The sequence below is a fragment of the Myotis yumanensis genome, unplaced genomic scaffold (genome assembly GCF_028538775.1).
Source record: "Myotis yumanensis isolate MYYU_CA2020_CCGP unplaced genomic scaffold, mMyoYum1.0.hap1 SCAF_15, whole genome shotgun sequence".
NCBI lineage: Eukaryota > Metazoa > Chordata > Mammalia > Chiroptera > Vespertilionidae > Myotis > Myotis yumanensis.
Window position 1 is genome coordinate 18,903,096 of NW_027223766.1, and position 23,781 is coordinate 18,926,876.

Consider the following 23,781-nt stretch of genomic DNA (forward strand, 5'->3'; position numbering starts at 1 on the left):
TCATCGATGTTTCTAGCTCTCTATCCCTCTCCCTTCCTCTCTGTAAAAAATCAATAAAAATATTTAAAAAATAAATAAATAAAAGAAACAAGACTACGAGCTAAGTAAACCTATTACACTCACTGGGGGAAAACAACAACAAAGCTCAATGACATCACCCGGTCCCAAGAGTTCAGTTTGGGCACCCAGAGGCCACTGAACAATAGAGGGGGGGCAGATGCCCCTCCTCCACTCTCCCCTTTATGATGATAATTCTACAACACTCACACTCAAGGTGGGGTAACCTGCAGGCTTGACATTTTTGTCTGAAGCTTACCTTTGTTTCTTTCCCAATTATATTTTCTCTTTCATAGTAGTGCTGAAGTTGTTGGTTATGTTTTTCTTCTTCTTCTTTCTTCTTTTTTTCTGCTTCTTTTCGTCTTTTTTCAGCTAACCGAATAAGCTCTTCATTTTTTAGTCTTTGCTTTAAAATAAAGAGAAAAATATATACACTCAATACATACATTCTTATAGTCCATTAAAAAATGTGCTGCCTTATTTGTCTGAAATAGAGATATAAAATTGAAGATATAAATGAAATAGTGTTCTTTATTTTTTTTAATTAAATCTTTATTATTCAGATTATTACAGTTGTTCCTCTTTTTTCCCCATAGTGAAATAGTGTTCTTTAACATCAAGACATTGTTTGCTTAACACATTGCGTACTGCATAGAAATCTCTAAGACATACGCCAGGGACCACACGTTTTTGGGCAAACTGCACGTTATTTAAATCATCATAATGCACTTTAGGTGTTGTTTTTCAATAATTATAACATTTTTATTTACAAAAACAATTAAACAATTAAAGTTCCTAGTACTTTTTTAACGTATGGTACTGCGTAAAACATTTTCCTCTATGAAGAGGGACCAAACAAAATTTTCATAAGTATCTAGATTCGCTCCTTTTTCCATGGGCGTGAAAAAACGAGAACACTCGTGAGTGGTCCTTAACAGATAGCGCGAGAAACACGAGAAAACTCCTAAGCGGTACGAAATGTGTTAATAATAAAGTATTAGGCATCTATATATATAAAAGCCAAGCCACCGGAACAACTGGAACAACCAATCACTATGACACACATTGCCCCCGATTGGCCCCCGCAACTGCCATGGCCCCTCCCCGCAGCCGCCCCCGCCCCCAATCGGCCTCCTCACCCCGATTGGGGGTGGGCAGGCCAGCCAACCTCCTACACCCCCTGCCCCAGCCCCAATTGGCCCCCCCCCTTACCCTCCCCACCACTGGCCTGGCCCGATCAGCCCCCATTGGTGCAGGCAGACTGAACCCCCCATCAGTGCATGAATTCGTGCACCAGGCCTCTAGTCTTATAACCTCCTTAGTCAGCCTAAACTATTTTTTGGCTTAAAATGTCATCATTTATCTCTTTCCTTAACCTAGTCTTTCAACTTTAATAGAATAATATCCAATGAATGGATATTGATCTGGTATTTTCTAAATGTACCCCAGGACTGGTCTCCTCTGTAAGTAATATATATCTTCTCAAGTCAGAATAAAAATTCCACTTCAGACTAACAGAAAACTGGAGTAGGAAAAAAATGCACCTCCTCCTCTTTCTCCCGCTTCTTCTCCTGTTCCTCTTCATACTCTTGCTGGATCCGTGCCCTCTGTTCTGCGAGCCGTCTTTCTTCTTTTTCTTCTTCAATCCTCAGTCTCTCACGCTCAGCTTCCTCTCTTTGTTTCTTCTCCGCAATCTAAAGAATTAAGCCTAGTTATTTCTTTGTAAACTACTACAAAGTTGGAATACCACTTGTTTTTTCCTAGTAGCCTATGAATTCAACATTTGTATCTTCTTTCTGCAAGTTAAAATAACTTCCTAAATTTTTCATCTCTTGCATTTTATTAGGAAGGCTACATAATGTAATGTTAAGAGCTATGAGTAACATTCCAGCTCCACCAAATACTTATAAACTGTGAGACCTTAAGAAACTTTCTTATTCAGTTTTCTCCTCTTGTAAAAAGATATTAATGTCTACATCTCAAAGGAGTGCTCAAAGAATGGATGTAAAGAAAATGTAATGTGAAAAATGTCAAAGTGCCTTCTCTATAGAAGGTACTAAGTAATTCATGTTTATGTTATTCTGTAGCAACTGATACGAGATGTCTCAGCTCCCTGGCTTGATTAGGATCCTGAAACAGCAAATCAGTGTTTCAGCATCCAACCATTCCTTATGCAAGTACCCCTCCCTCAGAACATCCTTCCTTCTGTCTTATCTACTGGTTAGTTCTAAGGTGAGGAGGACTTCAGCCACCAGGACTCGGTGCAACTAGTACAATTTCATCTTGAAGGTCCCGGTGGCGTGCAGTGCTAAATATCACTCTGGGGGGACATTCTAAGGCAGAGTCCAAGTCCTGGCAGAAGGGACCGTCAGAGAGTCTGCATCCTCCAAGGGTGAAGTAGGGAAGGAAGCGTGCATACTGGGTACTCAATAGGTTTCAATTACTCTTAAGTAGACATTGATTACAGCCATTTGTATTATTTCACTGCTCCTATCTGCACTGCCTCTAGCTTCAACATTGTTATACCTAGCGCTGTCGATCTTCCGAGCTGTAAGAACTTTAATCTTCATGCATATCCCATGATTGCACATACTAGGGTTTTTTCCAACTCTTCTTTCTCAAAAAACCATTAAATATGCACAATCCTAACATTTAGTACTAAGCAGTGTGCTCGTAATCATTTCTCCAAGTATCATATACCTAGAGAAAACATCATTTATTATCTATATGGCAAAACATCACATCTAACACTCAGTTCCCCACTTCTTCCCACTCTGTGAAAAAAAAATCACAATCAGGGTCCCTTCTCCATTAAGGGTCACAATCATAAATGAGTCACACACCTGATGAGTCCATAGAAATGTCGTTCCAACAAAAATGCTACACGGTCCTTACCAGAAACAGGACAGCTAGCTTCTAAGTGAGTGGTTTTCAAACTGTGTAATACAAAAATGCTTCAAAGGTTCTACAAATAGTTTATTAAATGTTTTACTTTTAAAGTTCTAATTAAAAATGGTACCTAAACACTCACATGTGTTGTTTACCAAATTCTAGCCACATGAAGACTTCTGCTGCATAACTTAAATTTTTGGTGCAGATAAGGAGCCAAGGCCATCTTTGTGCACAGATCTGAACATTTAACAGCATCTCTTAACACTTAAGTTTGGAGTTATATCTGTCTGACACTATACTACTGTTGATAGTAATAATAAATATCATTTAGCTAGTTCTGGGTTAGACTTTGAGGGTGAAAAATGGGGACGGTTAAGAGACTGGTAAAGAAAATATGTAAACCACCATTTGACACTGAGGGTTTACAAGTGGGAGAACTGAAAGCTGGACTTACTCTGAAACTAACATAGTCAAAGCACCCCCATTATTAGATTTTCCCAGAGGGAAAAATTTCCTAGGTCTGTACATTCTGTACCTACAGATGTGATGCTGAAATGAGGCTTGGGTTCCAGCAGTGGCTCTACCACCATAGATGAGCCTCTCTGCCAGTATTTTAATTGCATATCATAAAATAAAATACCTTTCTCAGAGAGTTTTGAGGTTTAATGAGATACTATATGTAAAAGTACCCTATAAACAATAACAGCTATATACATTTTGCAATATTTTGTTTTTCCTGAATTCTACCCTCGACCGTGCAACACTTGCTAAGTACAACAGAAGCTACTTGAATTCTGACTTGCTGTCATTATAGGCAACATACACAGGATATTTCAAGTTCAACCAGTAACTCTGTATCCCTCAAAATGCTGCTGCCTGACTTGAGTGGCCAATGTCCTTAGGGCCTCTGATTCCACTTCTGATATTCAATAACTATTCATTTTGTCATTCATGAGAAAGGCCTTTCCATCATTTCCACCGTCACCACTCTAGTAAAATACCCCTGCTTCCAATGTTTTAAACCTCCCAATAATATACCCTCAACACTGATGCCAGAGCATCCTTAAGGCTGCATCTATTATGTCATTCCCTTAGGTAAGAGGCCACAAAATTAGAATTAGAAAGGTAACATCTTTGAGTAGGATCTCTTTTAGAGGAAGTTAAGAGCCTGGGATTAGATTGGATAGCCTTAAGTGTCAGGCTAAGGAATTTGGAAATTCCTGTAGAAAAGAAAAGCTACTACCAGGACTTGAGTAAAAAAAGAGTAACATGTGAAGCCCTATGAAAGGAAGATTAAACAGATCCCAGAATTAATCTGACACTAGAATTTCAGTGTGGGTGGAGAAGGGGTGACGGGAGGGGAGAAGAAACTGTGAGTCCCTCATGGGCAGGTCTCTCATTCATCTCAGGTGCTCTCTATAGTATTCAGCACAAGGGTGGGCACAGTAGGGGAGAAGTCTGTTTGCTTAATAAACACTGGATGCATAAGTGCCTTCCTTTGGGCATTTCTAATATTTTAAATGCTATCTGTTTACATACATAAATACAGCAAATAAATGCAATTATGATTACATCATATTTTAATTTATTTACAATCTATACTACTGAGTCAAGAATATCAAATCTTTTGGGGGGAAAAATTATTGACATTCTACTAATACATAAGCATCTAGAAAGAGTAATTCTATACCTAAAAGGTGAATATTTTATTACCTTAAGTTTTAGAAATTTCAGCACTCTTTAACAATTAGTGATTTAATAAAGTTTAGAAAAGATTAAGTCAACTGGTACACCCGTCTCCTTATTCTTTTTTTCAAATCAAGTGATATAATTTTAGTACTATCTATATCTGATATATATTAGAAATTGTAGAAAACTGCATGGCACCTTAAAATTTATTCAGCATGTGGATAAAATCTTTGCAAGTTCAGTTCATTAAAACCTTTATGAAACTTGAAACTATGATCAAATAAACATTTCACCTGATACCGAAGAAAATTCTTGTATGATTCTTGCTGTCTAATCTGAAGTTCAGTTAGGGGCTCACCAAATACATTTCCCCGAGCAAAAGGAGAGCTCTGTGTTTGTATATGACCTTGAAAGAGAAATTTGCCAAAACATACCATTAGGCAATGCTTAGAAAAAGTAAACAGTCAGGAATGAAGAGTTAGCTATTAAATTCATATTTTAATAAAATGTGCTAAATATGGAAATCCAGAGATTACAGTCAAAAAGGAATGCTGAGATTAGAATCTGAAGACCAAGTGAAAAGTAATGCGACAAAGAAAAATGAAACTAAAATAAAATTAATAGTTGAAAAATCATAATATAGTTGTACCTTAAAGACACCAAGAAAACATAAAAGGTACTCCGTAATAGCTAATCAACTCTAATTGCAGCAAAGGCTTTAAAGTAAAATTTATGGAGAGAAAAAAATACATAAAGTTCTCATGTATGTAAATATCCTTTTAAGAAACTGCTTAATTATATATTAAATGTATTATGTACACATATGTAAAAAATATCTAAGTTGTTTAAAAAAAATCAGTAATTCCAAGTCTTCTATCTATGATTAAAACAATAAACAAGAAAGTAAGATCTAAAATCTTTTTAAAATTAAAATGACTCTTTTAATCATTACAATTTTTATTTAAAAATTCTATCTAATTAATGGGACATAAACATGAATAATAAAAATGTTATCTATTACCTATAAGTAGTATTACACATTCTGGGAAAGGAAAATATTTCATAAAAGCAAGTTGAAAAATAATTAATACCTCAGGAGTCTCTACAAATGCAGAAAGAAAAAATTGTATTTAAATTTAAGCTTCATATAACTTTTTGTGTACTGACTCGTTCTTTGTACCATCAATCTAAAACATTTACTTTCTCTCACTCATATAGTTTGTGTAGGCCGACTATTTGAGAGTTGAGCTGCTATTTAGAACTCTTTGCTCTGTATTTCAATTTATTAATACTTATTTGAATAGATCAGCAGACAGCAAAATCAATACTTATGCTATGGTATAAAAGCTGGTAGCAAAACAAAATTGAATGGTATTTTTTGCTTCAATGATCACTCAAACTCTAAGCCTTTGGGGCAATTAGAGAAGAAATATCAAAGACAAGGACAAATTCTTCTAAACATTTATAATAAATTATAAAAATAAAATCACAGGGAAACACTGTTGTACACCAAGTAAATGGAAATATATCTAGGGATCATGGTAAGCCACAAAATAAATTTAAGCCAAATTAGTATGGACTTCATAAATATGGTTCTTCACCCAAGAACCATAAAGTAAAGGGGGGAAAATGAACATTAGGAAGACCTCAAAACAGACAAAACATTAGAATATAATGAACCTTAAGCACACATTATAACATTCAATTTTCTTTCTTTTTAAAAAAAATATATTTTATTGATTTTTTACAGAGAGGAAGGGAGAGGGATGGAGAGTTAGAAACACTGATGAGAGAGAAACACCAATCAGCTACCTCCTGCACACCCCCTACCTACCGGGGATGTGCCCGCAACCACGGTACATGCCCTTGACTGGAATTGAACCTGGGACCCTTCAGTCCACAGGCCGACGCTCTATCCCCTGAGCCAAACCGGTCAGGGCTATACATTCAATTTTCAGTTGTATTTAAGTTCCCTAAGGCCTTTAAATATTAATGCCACATATGTGTATGTGCACACATGTATAAGTACACAAACATTTACACATATGTTATACATACACAGACACTCATACACATATATTATGGAATAGCAACAAATTAGGTGACTTTGGATAAATCTTACATTCAGAAAGTCTATTAGGGAAATGAAAATTAATTGAGAAAATTTCAACTCACAAAAAATGGGGGAAACCCTGTTGGTGTGCAGAAAGGCTATGGACAACAAATTCTGCTGAGCATATTCAATCATCATGCTTGTGTTGTTTCCTGAGAAGGGGTCATGGAAACTTTATTTTTCCAGGATTTGCTGGTAAGCGGAGCTAAGTGATTGTTAGTTACTACGACAGAAAGTGCGAGGCTGAAACAGAACTACAAACAATGCGGAAGAACTACAAACTGGATGCGGAAGAAACGGGCAGAGAATGGGGTCTGTAGCACAGAGATCTCAATATAGACTATGAGAAGAAAAGGCAAATGAAGAGAAAAATAATGATAATAGAAAGAAGCCAAAATTCTCTTAGCAGCAATAATATGAATAGGTATTTTGATGCTCCTACTGCACACTGAATTATTACAGACCCAGAGTGAGAATCAAATCAATAATTTAATCAAAATCAAAAGTTTCAATTTTAGTGCTCCCAAAATCAAAAGTGGATCTACCAGGCAAAATCTACTGTGGGTCAAAGTAAGAAAGCATTTCTGGTAATTAGGGATCAAATAGCGGTGCCCACGGAAACAACGAACACTCCACCTCCTGAGCGTGAAGAAAGGCTGCACAGAGTAGCGCTACCCTGGACTGAAAGATGCAAGGCCAGTGATTCTAATCACAGTTTGGTCAGTAAGTCATAAGGGTTAAAAATAAAATAAAAAATTTTAGTCCAAGTTATTTTAAAAGGATTTCCTAATGTCAAGTTCTTTCCTAGTCTAACATCAAAACTTTTGTGAAAGTAGAAGAGCAGAATTTGTAGCAAATAATTGGTTACTTTTATAGGCATCAACTTTCTTTGAGAAAAATATGATGCCAACTTTTCCTGGCAAGTCATAAAGAAAGATGATGAGTAATTTTCAATTTCTAGAACTTCTAATTGATGGATGTTGCTTAACAGCAAACCAAAGATATTTTCTTAAAAAAGGGGAGATGTGACTCGATATAAAATTAAACTTTTAATTATTCATTTCTTTGTACACTGTGGTTTTACAAGGGAGAACAAACAATTATTATAAAACAAGCAAAAAATTAATTTTATTGTACAATTTGTCATACCACATTTGATACCTCTCACCAATTCAAATAGTTATGGGTATAAAAAATAAACTATGTGTAAAAAGACTAGTTGATTTTGAGCAATGTCCTTCTACTAGCAAAATAAAAATGTTAGCAGCAGCTAAAACATGCATAAGCAAATTACAAAGCTGAGAACAGTATTAATTAAGAAGCAAACTATGTTTCCTTATTCACTTTTTTCAAAATACCTATGAAGAAAAGGTATTATAAAAAGCACAAATAACATGTTATGCTTCCTGACTCAGAGTAACCAAATTCTCAATATAGTAAGACTTCATCAGAGAACAGAAATGTTACTGAACAATTTTAGAAATGTAAAAGAAAAGACAGAATGTGATTAAACACCTGAGTTTTTATCTGCAGAATCTTCTAGGCTCTCAGCATTTGAAGTGGCTAAATTTTGGTCTAGAGATACAACAGCCCTTTTATCTTCATATGGTCTTGCATCTGGATTATGGTAGGCATCTATATTTTGTCTGTGCATCTTATTCAAATCAGCTGAGAGGGGAAAAATAAGCCATTTATTTCAATAAATACATTTTTATAATTAGTATGCTTAATACATTTTCTCAAAGCAGGGAATGTGAAACAACAACAACAACAGGACAGAGCTGGAATAATTCAATGATACCTTGGTGCCCTGAAAACTTAAAAAATAATGTTACAAAACAAACTCAAAATCTTTGACAACCCATAAAAACCATATTTATCTCTTGTTACTTCAGAACCTGGATTCTCTTTAATACAGAAAATACAGCAACAATTCGAATAAGTCATCGTGAATTTTACCCAAGATCATTAGCATTCCTAATGGAAAAATATAATCCGTGCAGTTTTAAAACATATCCACAAATCGTTTGACAATTCTCCCTTCAAGATGGAGCTCAATTCCCTCCCCTCAAGTGTGGGCCATTGTTCGTAACTCACTCTTATAAACAGGATATTGCAGAATGAAGGTATATGACTTCTGAGGCTCCTTCATAAAAAGACATAATGGTTTCCACGTTGTTTGATCTACTGCCTCACTCACTCTGAAGAACGCCAGCTATTATATCACCAGGACACTGAAGGAGCCATAGGGAGAGGCCCATGCGACCTGAAACTGAGGCCTCCGGAGCCATGTGAGGAGCCAGATTGGAAACAGACTTTCCAGACCAGTCAAGCCTTCAGACGACTACAGCCCCACCTTCTGATATCTTGGACTGCAACTTGTGAGGAACCCTGAGACGGAACCATCCAGCTAACCCACTCACAAATTACTGATCCACAGAACTACAAGATAATAAATGTTTGTTACTTTAAAACGCTACATGTTGGGGTGATTTGTTACACAGGAACAGGTAGCATGGCAAAAATCTGACAATGTAGGACTTGTTCAAACAACCAGAAAACAGATCTGAATGACTGAAGAACTCAAAAGCTTTAACAAATAAAAAGTAGTTCTCCACACACAATTTGAACAGTACTGCAGCAATGAAAGCAAACTGAAAACTGGATGTAAAAAGTATTTAGCAGGAGGCCTGTTATGTTCAAGGACGTGTTTTGAACATGAATCTCAATTAGAATACCATACAGAACATGGTAAATAACATGTGAATGTTATTACCAAAGAGAAGGAGAGTTCGGAATCAGGAAAGTTCAGATCCTGTTCAACATTTAGGACAGGATGGACTGAGAGTTCCTTAAGTAAAGGTGGGTGGGAAAGTCTAATAGAGAAAGAACAGTGTGAGAAACAGTTCCAAGGCGGTAAACATAAAGTATTCCAACAACATTAAAGTAGTCCAACTTGACTAGAGCACCAAACAAATGTAAAAGAGCAATGACAATAGGAAAATACAGGCTGATGCCTATTCTGAAGTACTCTGAAACACAAACTGACGATTCTCAATTCTGTTCTGCAGAAGCACATGTGAGTAGAGACAGTTTGGGTGGTTATAAAAGTAGTACTAATAATAATGGCAGCTAACATTTAATAATCACTATTTTTATATTCTATATAACTTATATGACCTGGTACTATTACTTTCACCCCAGTATTACAAATGAGAAAACTAAATTAATGTGCCCAAAGATCACAAAGCCAGTAAATAGCACAGCAAGAATACAAACTCAGCCAGTGAGATTCCAGAATCCTCAGTGGTTTTTGAGTATAGAGTAATATGATTGGGTATACTTTTGATACATATAGCTTGGATGTGAAAAACAAAGTAGAATGAAGTAGTTGCGAAGAAATGGCAAAAGCCCAAGCAAGACATTATAAAGTTCAATTATGGTGGTAACATGAATAAAAACAAAGAGAATTCAAAGAACACTGAAGAGGCAGAACTTATAGATTAGTATGGACTGGATATGAGGAGTCAAAAAAGACCCAACTCAGCATTTTTCAGTTTGAATGATCAAAATTATGATGCATTTACAGGAAAAGGCAACAATGAGCTGGATTTACAAAGTGAAGTTTGGTTTTGCATACCAGGTGTACATAATTCACCAAGCCTCAGGTGCAAAGATTCAGAAGACAGGTCGAAAGTGAAGAAGAGAATTTTAGAAGTGGTCAGGGGCAAAGAAAGAGCTATATGAGGATCATTCACGGAGTAGACGTAAAGAGAAACATCGGAGTAAAAGAGATGAGGTGGGAGAAAATGGATGGAGAAAGAACATATCTAACTCAAGAAAAACACAGTATCAGAAGACAGTCCTAGAACAAAGATCATGTTCACAGACCTACAAGCATTTAACCTGTTCATAAAATGCATCTAAATGAATACGTCAACTGAACAGAGGACAGAATCTGGGAGGGTGCACAGGATGTAAAGGAAGGAAGGAAGGAACTGTCAACACAGTTCAAAGAGAAGGAGGACCAATAATGGTTAAAACCATCAATTGGAAATCAGGACCAGTTAATTGTGAAATGTAGCATCAGTAGAGCTATGGGAGCTAGAAGTCATAATATGGAATATGAACCAGTAACAGGCAAGACTGGCAGCAACAAGCACAGACTACTTTTTGAAAGTGCTTTATATAAGGGAAGTATAACAAGGTCAAGAGTTTTGTGTTTAAGAATACAAGTAACCTAAGTATGTTTAGAAGTGGAAGGGAAGAAATGAGTGAAATAACTGAAAATGTAAGGAGGAGGAACTGGGTGAAAGCACAGAGAAAAGCTGATCACCAGAAAATTACCACGTGCCAAGGACTGGTAAAACGAGAATTAGCTAGGTGCTCCTGAAATCGCCATCAAATCCTTAGCTCTATCTGGATATGGAGGAAAATGAAAATAGAAAGATGACGGGAAAATTGAGTTCCCCAAAAAAAGTCACCAAAATGGTATAAATTTAAATGGGAAATCAAATCTCATTGTCATCCAATTCACTAGAACAGCATAAGACCAATTTACATAAATGAGAAGTCACAATCAATAATAATACACGTAGTATTCTATTTTCTATTACAAGATTCAGTATATCAGGCTCACTCCTTCCAGATAATACTCACAGCCATGTCTGTTACCTACTAGTGAGTGCTTAGGGACTGTAACTTCATTTTGACATTCACCCACACAAACCACAAATTAAGAAATAAATAACCTATAAGTAACAAACACTAAGTTAAGTTTCAAAATCAGTAACATGTTATAATTTACTGATGTGATTACACATGATCCTCTCAATCAGAATAATCAATGTATTTATATAAAAATAAAATTAGTTTCAGCAGAGTACAAAATTAGTTCTTAAAGATTTAAAACTATCAGATTTAGCAATCAAAACAAATCTATATTTTTACTGGAAAAAAAATGATTAGTCAATCAATTGTCACTCCTTGTCTATCCTTCTGTGAGATAATGAAAGTTTTGAATTCAGCTAAAAAATGAAAATGAAAAAGCACATCTATCAAGAGTGTAATTTGCTAACAGCAAAGATGTCATTGAAAAGGGGCCTCTATTTCAAATGTAAATCTTATCATTTAACATAAAATTGCTAGCATTACAAGAATAATTCTGCAACAAACAGAATAACAAAAGAAAATGTCACAGATTCACAGTGGAAAACAATTCTACTCCCTGAACAATTTCTTAGACCATGGCTAAAGTATGTGATACCTACAGGTAAATAATATATAAATAGTACTTAAATTTGTCATTCCTTATTTTTTATATGATTTAAACACAGCATCCCTTGCACCCTATTCCAGATCACTTATTTTAAAGATATCTTACTAGTTTGTTTGTTGTTTTTTTAAAAACAACAACAACAACCTTGTAATAAGGGTTTTATTACTTATACTAGGAAATTTTTTTAAATTCTAACTAGGTAAATATTTGCCAACTAACATGAGTAACATGAGCTTTTCTCTGCAACTGAGTTATTATCATCAGAGACAATTTATAATAGAAATAAATGAATAGTACTCTGAAGAAGAAAGGCTTTCCAAGGTGTTGTTATACAGATATTATCAAAATACCTTTTTTGCATTAAGCTGCATAAAAAGAGACCTTGCCTTGCAGGCTATGACTGCCACTACTGTCTGCTCATCAATCTTTTCAAAAGTTAAAAATAATTGTTTCTAATACCATAAAACCAAAACCAATCAAAACTTTTAATTTATATCATCCAATTGTCCGATAGTAAAGCTGTTCTAACTTACAATTCCATAAAAATGAGTGCCTTGAAAAAATGAAATGGCATTAAATGGAATCTCTGCCAATGATATGGGTCACAAATTTTCTCTTAGATAATTTCAATTGATGTAATTGGTACTGCTTTGCTCATGAGGCTGAGACATGTTTATTCTCTTATGAATTATCTCAATATATATATATTTGCCCATTTTCTATTGGTCTTTATATCTTATTATTTAACAGCGTTAAATCAATATATATTGAAAGTATTAATTTTTTGTCTGTCAATACTGAAAGTGGTTTTTTCTTAGATGGTTTTTAATTTTAATTGTGTTTAAGGTAATTATTTTTAATACAGAAGCTTTAAAACCTAAAAAAATAAATAAATGTTTCTTTTAAAAACAACAAATCAATTGAAACAACATACTTATCAGGTTTCCCTCTGTGTCCCTGAGAGGAGCACCACCTCCACCTTTCCCCCAGGGGTTGTAACTTCTCATTTCAGCCTCTAGCTTAGCTTCATAGTCTTCCTTTTCTTCACGTTCTTTCTTCCTTCTCTGTTCTCTTTCCCGAATCTTGACAACATAAGAAATATTCACAGTAAGTGCTTACAAGTACTCTGATACAAAAAGTTAGTTATAAAAACACATCTTTCTTACTAGAGAAAAATTGGAGATTTGTTTCAGTATGCTTCACTATAAAATTTAAAATCACAAGTATAGATAATAACCAATTTTAAAACACTTTGCTGGTTGGAATACACAGCTGATGCTGCCTCACATCATGCCACTAGAGTCCTTTCCAACCACCGATGCCATGTGGGCTAAGCCAACTCCTCCATCCCACCCGCAAAGTCTACCTGAGCCATTCCCCGCCCCTGACCTCACCAGTTCATGGTGTCCAATAGGGCCTCCCTACTTTCTTTTTCATCCACCCTTTCATGGAATCTGGCCAGCCAGAAACTACTCCCTCCACTTCACCAGATCCACTCTACCCTGGCAAACTCCATTCCAGAATTCAAAAAGGTTGAAAGTTCAAAGCTTTTTGGGGAATACAGTCTTATCATCATTAAGCATAATGACAGTCTTGTTCTCTGGAGAGATATGGACAGGCAATCAACAAGTAATCTACATTTTGGAAACTTACTTTTAAAATTATAACCACATGCATGGAAAATGTAAGCAACCACTCCAGTAAGGCCAGTGAAATCAGCACATACATAAAATAAAATTCTAGAGTTTGAAAATCTAGTTTTGTCGATGGTGTTTTTAATATGCTCATTTGAAAACAGAAGATAAATTCAGTTTTTTATTTTGTAGAATCCTAACATACGAAAAATAATGTTGGTAATTCTGTATTTTTTAAGGAGATTGCTCATGTAAAAACTGAACAAAAGGAGCTTTAGAAGAAACCCAAGTGGAACTTTACAGAAAAGTACCTTAGGTTGACATATGCCTACCAAGAGACCCAGGGTCCTCTCAGAGATAAAGGGTATTCCCCCCAAAACCCATACATTTGATACTCTTCAGTAAACTCTGTTCAAACATTACAAACTGCAACAGAACCCTTACGCTTCTCCCTAAAAGTGTCCTACCTCTTTTTTCCCTATCTTAGTTCATTGTCTCATTATCCTCCTAGATTCCAACACTCAGTATCACCTTCACACCCTCTGTTCTTCTCACTCCCTGTACCTAAGTCCTATCACTGAAACCCCCAAATTGTCTCTTGGATGTCCTCCCCTTTTCCCCTGTAGGGTTTAGGGTTTCATTACCTCCTGGATGGATTACCTCAATAATTGACTAAAAGGTTTCTCTGCCACACCTCTTTCACAATCATCCACATCACAACCAGGTCTCTTTCTAAAAGCCAATTCTGCTCTCATAAACTACTCCTTTTACCCCGTGGCTTAAAACATCCTGCCTTTTGCTATCCTTAACAGAAAAAAACTGGAAACCCCGTATAGCTAGTCCTTCACAATTCAGTACAACCTAACACTCCAGCCCTTTCTCCCAAATCCATTCCATTCCCTTAAATATACCAGAAACTTCAAATCTATTCAATGTATAAATGCAGCTCAAGTATCAACAACCTTGCGAGGCCCTCCTAACTGCCCAGGCAATTACCTTTCCTTATCCTATGCTTCCAACAGCACTCCTGGCTATCTACATCTAAACTCACCGTGGTGAATTATAAATAACTGTCATCTTTTTTTCTCCTCTGCCACACTCTGAGTTCCAAGGGGCCATTGTGCTAACACATAAAATGTTCAACATTAAATGAATGAATGAATCAACAGATGAATACCTGCTGCTGCAAAGCTTCTTGGTAAGACTGAAGTGTCTGCTTTGGAGGCTTTGGCTTATCTTCAAAAATTAATCCTGAATTAATTGTACTATCACTTGTGATTTTCAATTCGCTCTGTCCAACTGTGTTCCTACATCAAATACACAATTAATCATTTGAATCTATTTATGACCAAGCAAGAAAATGCAACACTACTTTGAAACAGCATGGTAGTACATTTAAAAATAGGTCAAAGAGAAATCCTTAAGTAAATGACCCCTTCCTAAGCAATTCCCCAGTCTCCGCTTTCACAAGTCATGAAACTTTCAAATTTACTGGACTTATTTCTTGACCTAGGGATAGTTACATGGGGGTGAAAACACTGTGATAACTCATCAAGCAGTATACATATGGCTTGTGCACTTTGCTGGATGCATCATCATCATCATCATCATCATAATACAGTGGAAGTCCCTCAAATTTTATATCTAATAATTTACTTAATATATGCCAATATAAAATAACTTCCTAGACACTTCAAGAATCAAACAATACAATTACAGTAAAAAGTCTGACTGTCCCAAATAAAATAAAAAATTTTAAAAGGCATCAAAAAGGAAAAATTTAAGACATGACACTTTTATAAATCTCAAGCAATATAGTGCTACTGCCTTAAATACAACACATGTTAAAGTACAGGAATGCAGCCACTTTCAAGAAAACTATACATTTTAAAAATCTGAATTATAAAAGGTAAATTAATTTTAGAATGTTTCCATAACCAAAAATATCCCTCATACCATATGCAACCAATCCCTGCACCCACCCCCGTCACAGGCAATCACTAAGAGTGGCCTGCTCTCTGTCTCTATAGGTTTATTCTTTCTGGACATTTCTTATAAGTGGAAACATACAATACACATGGATTCTTTCACTTATAATATGTTTGAGTTATGCTGTAGCACACACATCAGTAGTTCATTCCTTTGTATTGCTGAATAGTATTTCACTGTATGGATATAACACCTTTTGTTTACCATTTACTAGTGAATGAATATCTGAATTGTTTATACTTTTTGGTCATCATGAATAATACTGTTATGAACATTCATACAAGTCTTTGTGTGTATACTTTCATTTCTCTTAAATATGTGCCTAGCAGTGGAATTACAGTGTTGCATATGTTAAACTTTATAAAAAAACAACTATTTCCTGCAACTGCTTTTTACATATTGATTTTGTATTCAACAATTCTGCTACAACTCCTATTAATTCTAATATTTTAACTCCACATCCTTTTGCCAATGACATCAGTTCTCTCTCTTCCTTTCTAATCCTTGTACCTTCATTCCTTTCACACTCTCTCTCTCTTTCTCTCTCTCTCTCTCTTTTAATTTTGCCTTTTTTTAATTCTTGACCTTGCTGCAATTATTGGGCCCCAAAAGAAAGTGGTGATAAGAATAGTAGTCATACTGTCAATCTCAAAAAGAATGTTTTAAGCATATCACCAAAAGTAAAATATATGATGTAGGTTTTTCACGTTTACACTTTCTCAGGTTAAGTAGGTTTCCCTCTAATTTATTCTAAGTTTTTAATCACTTAAGGCGCTAAATTGCATAATGTTGTCTCTGTACTATTGAGATAATCATATAGCTTTCTTCATTATTTTGTTAATATGGTATATTACAGTAATTAATTTTATAATATTGATATATAACACCAATTAGCATTTAGTATATTTCAGACACTGTTACATATTTTAATTCCTTCAATACTCAGAATAACCCTGTGAGTAGATACCATTAATATCCTAATTAACAAATAGGTACAGAAGTTAAGAATTATGCTTCAAGCTTAGTAAAACTAGGATTCAAACCAAGGCACTCGGAAACCAAGATGGTGGCATAGGTAAACACGGGAGTTTGCTGCCTCGAACAACCACTTCAAAAATACAACTAAAAGACGGAACGGACATCATCCAGAACCACAAGAAAGCTGGCTGAGTGGAAGTTCTACAACTAGGAGGAAAGAGAAAAGCATACCGAGGCTCAGAGGAGGCGCAGTGCTGAAGTAAAATACTAAGGTTCGGAGTGCATGCGGAGCGGGCTGGAGGCTGAGGGCGCGGTTGTCGTTTTCAATCAGGAGGGAGTCTCAGGCTCTGAGCTCCAGTTCTGGGTGAGTCTCTAAGGACCCACACTCATACGGGAGAAGCGGGACTGTCTGGCATCGCTCAGAACCCTAGGGCAGCTTTCTCTCTGTGGGGCTTGCAGCGACTACTGGGACACTGAGAAGCAGAGCCTCTGAGGGCAAGACTGAGAGCAGCCATAATTGCTAATCCCGCCCTGTTGATCCCGTGGGACCCGCCCCGCCCAAGCCCTGCAGGGAGGCTTTTGCTGGATAGCCTCAGGCAAAGGCTAGATTAGCACCTCCCTAGAGATCCAGGAGCCAGGAAGCCCAGAGGTCAGAGTGGGACCATCCAGCTTGCAGCTCCGTGGAACCATAAAAGACACACTCAGGGGGCAGACTCAGTGAGCACAAAAGCCCCTTCGAAGCAAGTCTAGCCCCAGAGGGGTGTCTCCAGCACAGAAGTTCTCCCACCGCAGACACAGCTGATTCCCACAGCCAATTGGCCTGGAGGTCAATTCCTCACAGTGATAACTACAACAATCAAGGCTTAACCACAACAAGACTGTGCACAAAGCCCACAAGGGGGTGCACCAAGAGTGTCTACCTCAGGTAATTGGGACACTTAGCACAGAAAGGCACTCTATCGACACAGCGAAGCATAAAAAATGCCGAGACAAAGAAATAGAACACAAACGACAGAATTGGAGGAAAGCAAACTGCTGGATATAGAGTTCAAAACCACACTTTTAAGGTCTTTAAAGAGCTGTCTAGAAGCTGCCGATAAATGTAGTGAGATCTTCAAGAAGACTGGTGAAACCCTCGATGTTGTGATAAAGAACCAACTAGAAATTAAGCATACACTGACTGAAATAAAGAATATTATACAGACTCCCAACAGCAGACCAGAGGATCACAAGAATCAAGTCAAAGATTTGAAATACGAAAAAGCAAAAAACACCCAACCGGAAAAGCAAAATGAAAAAAGAATCCAAAAATACGAAGATAGTGTCAGGAGCCTCTGGGACAGCTTCAAGCGTAGCAACATCCGAATTATAGGGGTGCCAGAAGAAGAGAGAGAGCAAGATATTGAAAACCTATTTGAAGAAATAATGACAGAAAACTTCCCCTACCTGGTGAAAGAAATAGACTTCCAAGTCCAAGAAGCGCATAGGACCCCAAACAAAAGGAACCCAAAGAGGACCACACCAAGACACATCATCATTAAAATGCCAAGAGCAAAAGACAAAGAGAGAATCCTAAAAGCAGCAAGAGAAAGAAAATCAGTTACCTACAAGGGAGTACCCATACGACTGTCAGCTGATTTCTCAACAGAAACTTTGCAGGCCAGAAGGGAGTGGCAAGAAATATTCAAAGTGCTGAATACCAAGAACCTACAACCAAGATTACTTTATCCAGCAAAGCTATCATTCAGAAGTGAAGGCCAGATAAAGAGCTTCACAGATAAGAAAAAGCTAAAGGAGTTCATCACCACCAAACCAGTATTATATGAAATGCTGAAAGGTATCCTTTAAGAAGAGGAAGAAGAAGAAAAAGGTAAAGATACAAATTATGAACAACAAATACACATCTATCAACAAGTGAATCTAAAAATCAAATGAATAAATAATCTGATGAACAGTATGAACTGGTGATTGTAATAGAATCAGGGACATAGAATGGGAATGGACTGACTATTCTTGGGGGGGGGGGGATGTGGGAGGTGAGGGAAGAGATTGGACAATAATCGTGCACTTATGGATTAGGACACTGGGTGGGGAGTGAGGGCGGTGGGTGGGGTGGGAACTGGGTGGAGGGGAGTTATGGTGGGAAAAAAGAGTAACTAATGTAATAATCTGAACAATAAAGATTTAATTAAAAAAAAAAAAAAAAAAAAAACCAAGGCACTCTGCCTGCAAAGTCCATAATCTTTTTTTCTTAATATATATTTAGTGATTTCAGAGAGGAAGGGGGGGGGGGAGAGAGAAAGAGAAACATCAATGATGAGAGAGAATCACTGATCAGCTGCTACAACCCAGGTATGTGCCCTGACCGGGAATAAAATTGTGACCTCTGGGTTCATAGGCCGACACTCAACCACTGAGCCACACCAGCTGGGCAAACTTTTACTCTTTATAAAGGGAATTTTTTTTGAATGTCTGGGTTTTGTTTTTTTTGTTTAAAGTATTACATATCTCCTTCTCCCACCCCCACTGACTACCCTGCCCGCCCCCCCCCACCACTCCCACCCCCAAAGGCAAGCCCCCACCGCCCCAGTGTCTGTGTCCATTGGTTATGCTAATATGCATTCATACAAGTCCTTTGGTTGATCTCTAACCCCCCACTTCCCTGCTTTCTCTCTGAGGTTGGACAGTCTATTCAGTGCTACCTTGTCTCTAGATCTGTTTTTGTTCCTCAGTTTATGTTGATCATTATATCCCACATATGAGTGAGATCATGTGATATTTATCTTTTTCTGGCTTATTTCGCTTAGCATAATGCTCTCCAGGTCCATCCATGCTATTGCAAATGGTAAAAGTTCTTTCTTTTTTATAGCACCGTAGTATTCCATTGTGCAGATGTACCACTGTTTTTTAATCCACTCATCTGCTGATGGGCACTTAGGCTGTTTCCAGATCTTAGCTATTATAAATTATGCTGCTATGAAAATAGGGGTGCATATGTTGTTTCTGATTGGTGTTTCTGATTTCTTGGGATATATTCCTAGAAGTGGGATTACAGGGTGAAATGGGAGTTCCATTTTTAACTTTTTGAGGAAACGCCATACTGTTTTCCACAGTGGCTGCACCAGTCTGCATTCCCACCAGCAGTGAATGAGGGTTCCTTTTTCTCCACAACCTCGCCAGCATTTGTCCTTTGTTGATGATAGCTATTCTGACAGGTGTGAGATGGACCTTGTTGTTGTGTTGATTTGCATCTCTCAGATGATTAGTGACTTTGAGCATGTTTTCATATGTCCCTCAGCCTTCTATATGTCCTTTTTCGAAAAGTGTCTATTTAGGTCCTTTGCCCGTTTTTTGACTGGATTGTTTATCTTCCTTTTGTTAAGTTACATGAGTTCCCTGTAAATTTTGGAGATTAAACCATTATCTGAAATAGCATTGGCAAATATATTCTCCCATGCAGTGGGCTTTCTTGTTGTTTTGTTGACGGTTTCTGGGAATCAAAGCTTATGACTGAAAAATCCACTTTATCTGATATTAATATAGCTAATCAAACTTAATTTTAATTCATATTCTCCTAGTATATCTGTACCCTTTTACTTTCATTTTTCTATATCTATCTATCTATATATATATATATATATATATATATGATGTACCCAGATTTTGTTTTTGAATCCAGTATGACAATATTTCTCTTTGAAATAGATACTTAACCATTTACTAATATCAAATTCAAATTTGCCATTTAATTTTGTCTTATAATGTTAAATAGGCTCCTTAAACTTTTCTATTTCTTTTTGTCCTCCTTTTTTATTTTTTTTCCCCTCTAGTACATTAGTAAAAGTTGTACTTTTGTCCATGTACTTTTAGTGGTTACCCTAACACCCATACTTATCCAAGACTACAGATAATCAAAATCTTTACCATCCTCCCAAATGAAAGATTTTAAGCACATTAACTACTCCATTTAAATTATATGCTATTCCTATTATTCTTAATTTTACTTATTTTTAAACCCAAAATTTTACATAAATAATATTTAATTCCATCCATGCATTTACCATGGTTCTCCCTTCCTATAGCTCTGTGAAACTTAGACCTTCCATCTATGACATCCTTCCATCTGCATTTAGAATTTTATTTATTTAGGGTCTGCTAATGGCAAATTCAGTTGTTTCTCTTGAAATATTTTTATTTCAATCTCATTCATGAAAAATAACTGCTAAATATGAAATTATCTCAACACATTGACAATATCTTTGGTCATCTTTTGAATTCTTTCCTAGTGTTCCTTTAAAATTAATGGATGAATGGATAATGGATGAATGGAAAATGCGTTATATCCATACATCAGGATATTATTTAGCCTTTAAAAAGAAGGAAATTAAGGTAAATACAGTACTCGCATCCTCCCACAACTACATCAAAATTAAAAGTAAACTACAGAACAACCATCATTCAGAACCACCTGAAAACTAGGTGAATACAAATAAGGATATAAAGCAGCCTCATTAAGATTGGTAGGAGGGGCAGAGATGAAGAATGGGATGGTCACACCTCACACGTGGTGAATAAAAATCAAGAGGAATGTCTTGGCCCTGACCAGTTTGGCTCAGTGGATAGAGCATCAGCCTGTGGACTGAAAGGCCCCAGGTTCAATTCCGATCAAGGGCATGTACCTTGGTTGCGGGCACATCCCCAGTGTAGAGGTGGGGGGACAGGAGGCAGCTGATCGATGTTTCTCTCTCATCGATGTTTCTAACTCTCTATCCCTCTCCCTTCCTCTCTGTAAAAAGTCAATAATATATTTTAAAAAAAAAGAGGAATGTCTTGGCTGTAGAGATTCCCCAAAGGAGTGAAGGTCCCCAGCCTCATACTAGGCCCTCAGCCCAGGATTCCACAGCTAGGAAATGAAGTCCCTCTAACTCGTGGCTGTAAAAACCAGCAGGGATTGTGGCAAAGTGAGACAGAGGGCTTCTGGAATCCCAAGCAGTTCCTCTAAAAGGGACCAGGAAAAACTTACTCAGACTCACTAGCTCTGAGTTCCAGTGCTAAGATAACAAAGCCATATTGAGGAAGGGTTAACGTGAAACACAGGCAGATAGGGCAGGGGTCAGTGGAGAACAAAGGCGGGGGCAGAAATGGCAGTTTAAGCAAGCCTAATCACAGAAACCAACCAAGCAGAAATAATAAAATGTTTCTGGACTCAAAGTGGGAGGCATGGGAAAACAAGGGAGGGCCTGCAGCAACAAGGTGTACGAACGCACAGAAACAGAAAGTTCAGGTCCATTGCTAGGCAAGAACAACTGAGGTGACAACAAGGACAGAAACGGGCTTGTGGCAAATACATAGCCCTGGACTAGGGAAGCCCATTACTGCACCCCCCTCCCCATTCGGGGAGTCTGAATCTGCTTTTAATAGATTTTCCACGCTTTTGCTCAAATCTTGTCGGCAGAGCACATTCTTCAAAGGCGTGAGACAGGACCCAGGGAAGAAACCTCAGCTCCCCATTCCGGTTATCAATACGGGGGGGAATTGAATTGCTTGGCATCAGAAAGAGGACTGGAAAGACAGCTTTCTCCCAGACAGAAGTGCTGGCAGAGGCCATTGTTCCTCTGCTGAACTCTCTCAATCCCACCTCCCACCCGCCCTCAAAGCCAGCAGGTATGCACCATATCTTAGTCTCCATCAACCTGGCTAATATTGTTTGACCCACTCTGGTGATTCCCTGAGACTGGCCCCTCCCAATCTGTGGGTTCACCCAAGCCATTTCCAGTGGCTTTTCCATATAAACATCATGCTGCAGACTTTCCTAAAATCCCTCAGTTTCACAAGCCCCAAACAAGCAGCCTCTGCCTCAACATGTCCCGTGCCTCTCACCAAGTGGCCCCGAGCCTGGCTCTGGCGGCAACTGGCCTCGGTGCACAGCGTGGCCTCTACCAGGCACCTTCAAGCCCAGCATAAGTAGTAGCCATCTGCAAATTGCTATATAGCTCATGCTATGTGGCCCCAGAGCAGGGCACAGGGTGGCTGACGTAGGCCTGAACCTTCTGCGAGGCCCCAGAGCCAGAACAACTGGTAGACAGCTTCAGACCATACCAAGGCACCACACAGCCACCTCCAAAAGAGACACATTCAAGGGGTGAACTTGGTTGGCACCAGAGCCATGTTGAAGTGAGTCCAGCTTCATGGGGTTGGCCCCTTCACAGTAGATGTCCACTGTGGTTGTGGCCAGTCCTGGCAGCTCACTGCCCTGGGGGTAAATCTCCTCCTCCCACTGACATGCCAACAGCAATCAAGGCTCAACTACAACAGGAGAATACACACAGCCCACAGGAGGGACACACTTGGAGCATCCAGCGTGGGTGACGAGTGAGGCTGTGCCACTGGGCCCTACAGGACACCAACTACATAAGGTCACTCTACCAAAATCGGCAGCAGCTCTACATAATTCATAGAAACAAATACAGGGAGGCAGCCAAAACGGGAGAAAGAAACATGTCCCAAAGTTTTGAACAAATCTAAAAAAAAAAGAAATAAACAACATAGAAACAAGCAATCTACCAGATACAGAGTTCAAAACACTAGTTATATGGATGCTCAATGAACTTAGGGGAAAAGCAGATCAACTTAGAAGTCCAATAAAGAGATAGGAAACATTAAATGGATATAGGAAATATGAAAAAGAACTCAGAAATGAAGGATACACTAACTAAAATGAAGAATACATTACAGGGAATCAACAGTAGAGTACATGAAGCTGAGAATCAAATCAGCAATTTGGAAGATAGAGAAGCAGAAAACACCCAATTAGAGCAGCAAAAAGAAAAAGGAATTTAAAAAAAAAATGAGGATAGTGTAAGAAGCCTCTGGGACAACTTCAAACATATCAACATTCGCATCATGGGGCTGCCAGAAAGAGAAGGGAAAGAGCAAGAAACTGAACACCTGTTTGAAGAAATAATAATGAAAACTTCCCTAACTTGATGAAAGAAACAGACATACAGGTCCAGAAAGTGCAGAGTCCCAAATAAGATGAACCCAAAGAGACATCATAATTAAAATGCCAAAAGTTCAAGACAGAAAATCTTAAAAGCAGCAAGAGAAAAGCAGTTAGTTACCTACAAGGAAGTGCCCATACAACTGTCAGC

The 23,781-nt window shown here is 37.6% G+C and overlaps 1 protein-coding gene across 9 annotated transcripts in view; it reads right to left on the reverse strand.

The window, feature by feature from the left end:
• Positions 1 to 23,781, reverse strand: part of CSPP1 (centrosome and spindle pole associated protein 1) — a 174,468-nt gene that overhangs the window by 26,248 nt on the left and 124,439 nt on the right. For 7 of the 9 annotated variants that reach the window (XM_070392407.1, XM_070392409.1, XM_070392408.1 and 4 more), the window contains 6 exons: positions 14,841 to 14,970; positions 12,964 to 13,111; positions 8,267 to 8,419; positions 4,932 to 5,044; positions 1,602 to 1,751; positions 317 to 463 (listed from right to left, as the gene is read on the reverse strand). In XM_070392407.1, coding sequence (XP_070248508.1) covers positions 317 to 463; positions 1,602 to 1,751; positions 4,932 to 5,044; positions 8,267 to 8,419; positions 12,964 to 13,111; positions 14,841 to 14,970 — 841 coding nt within the window. The remainder of the gene's footprint in view (positions 1 to 316; positions 464 to 1,601; positions 1,752 to 4,931; positions 5,045 to 8,266; positions 8,420 to 12,963; positions 13,112 to 14,840; positions 14,971 to 23,781) is intronic. The other 2 variants (XM_070392412.1, XM_070392411.1) reach the window with 1 other exon arrangement.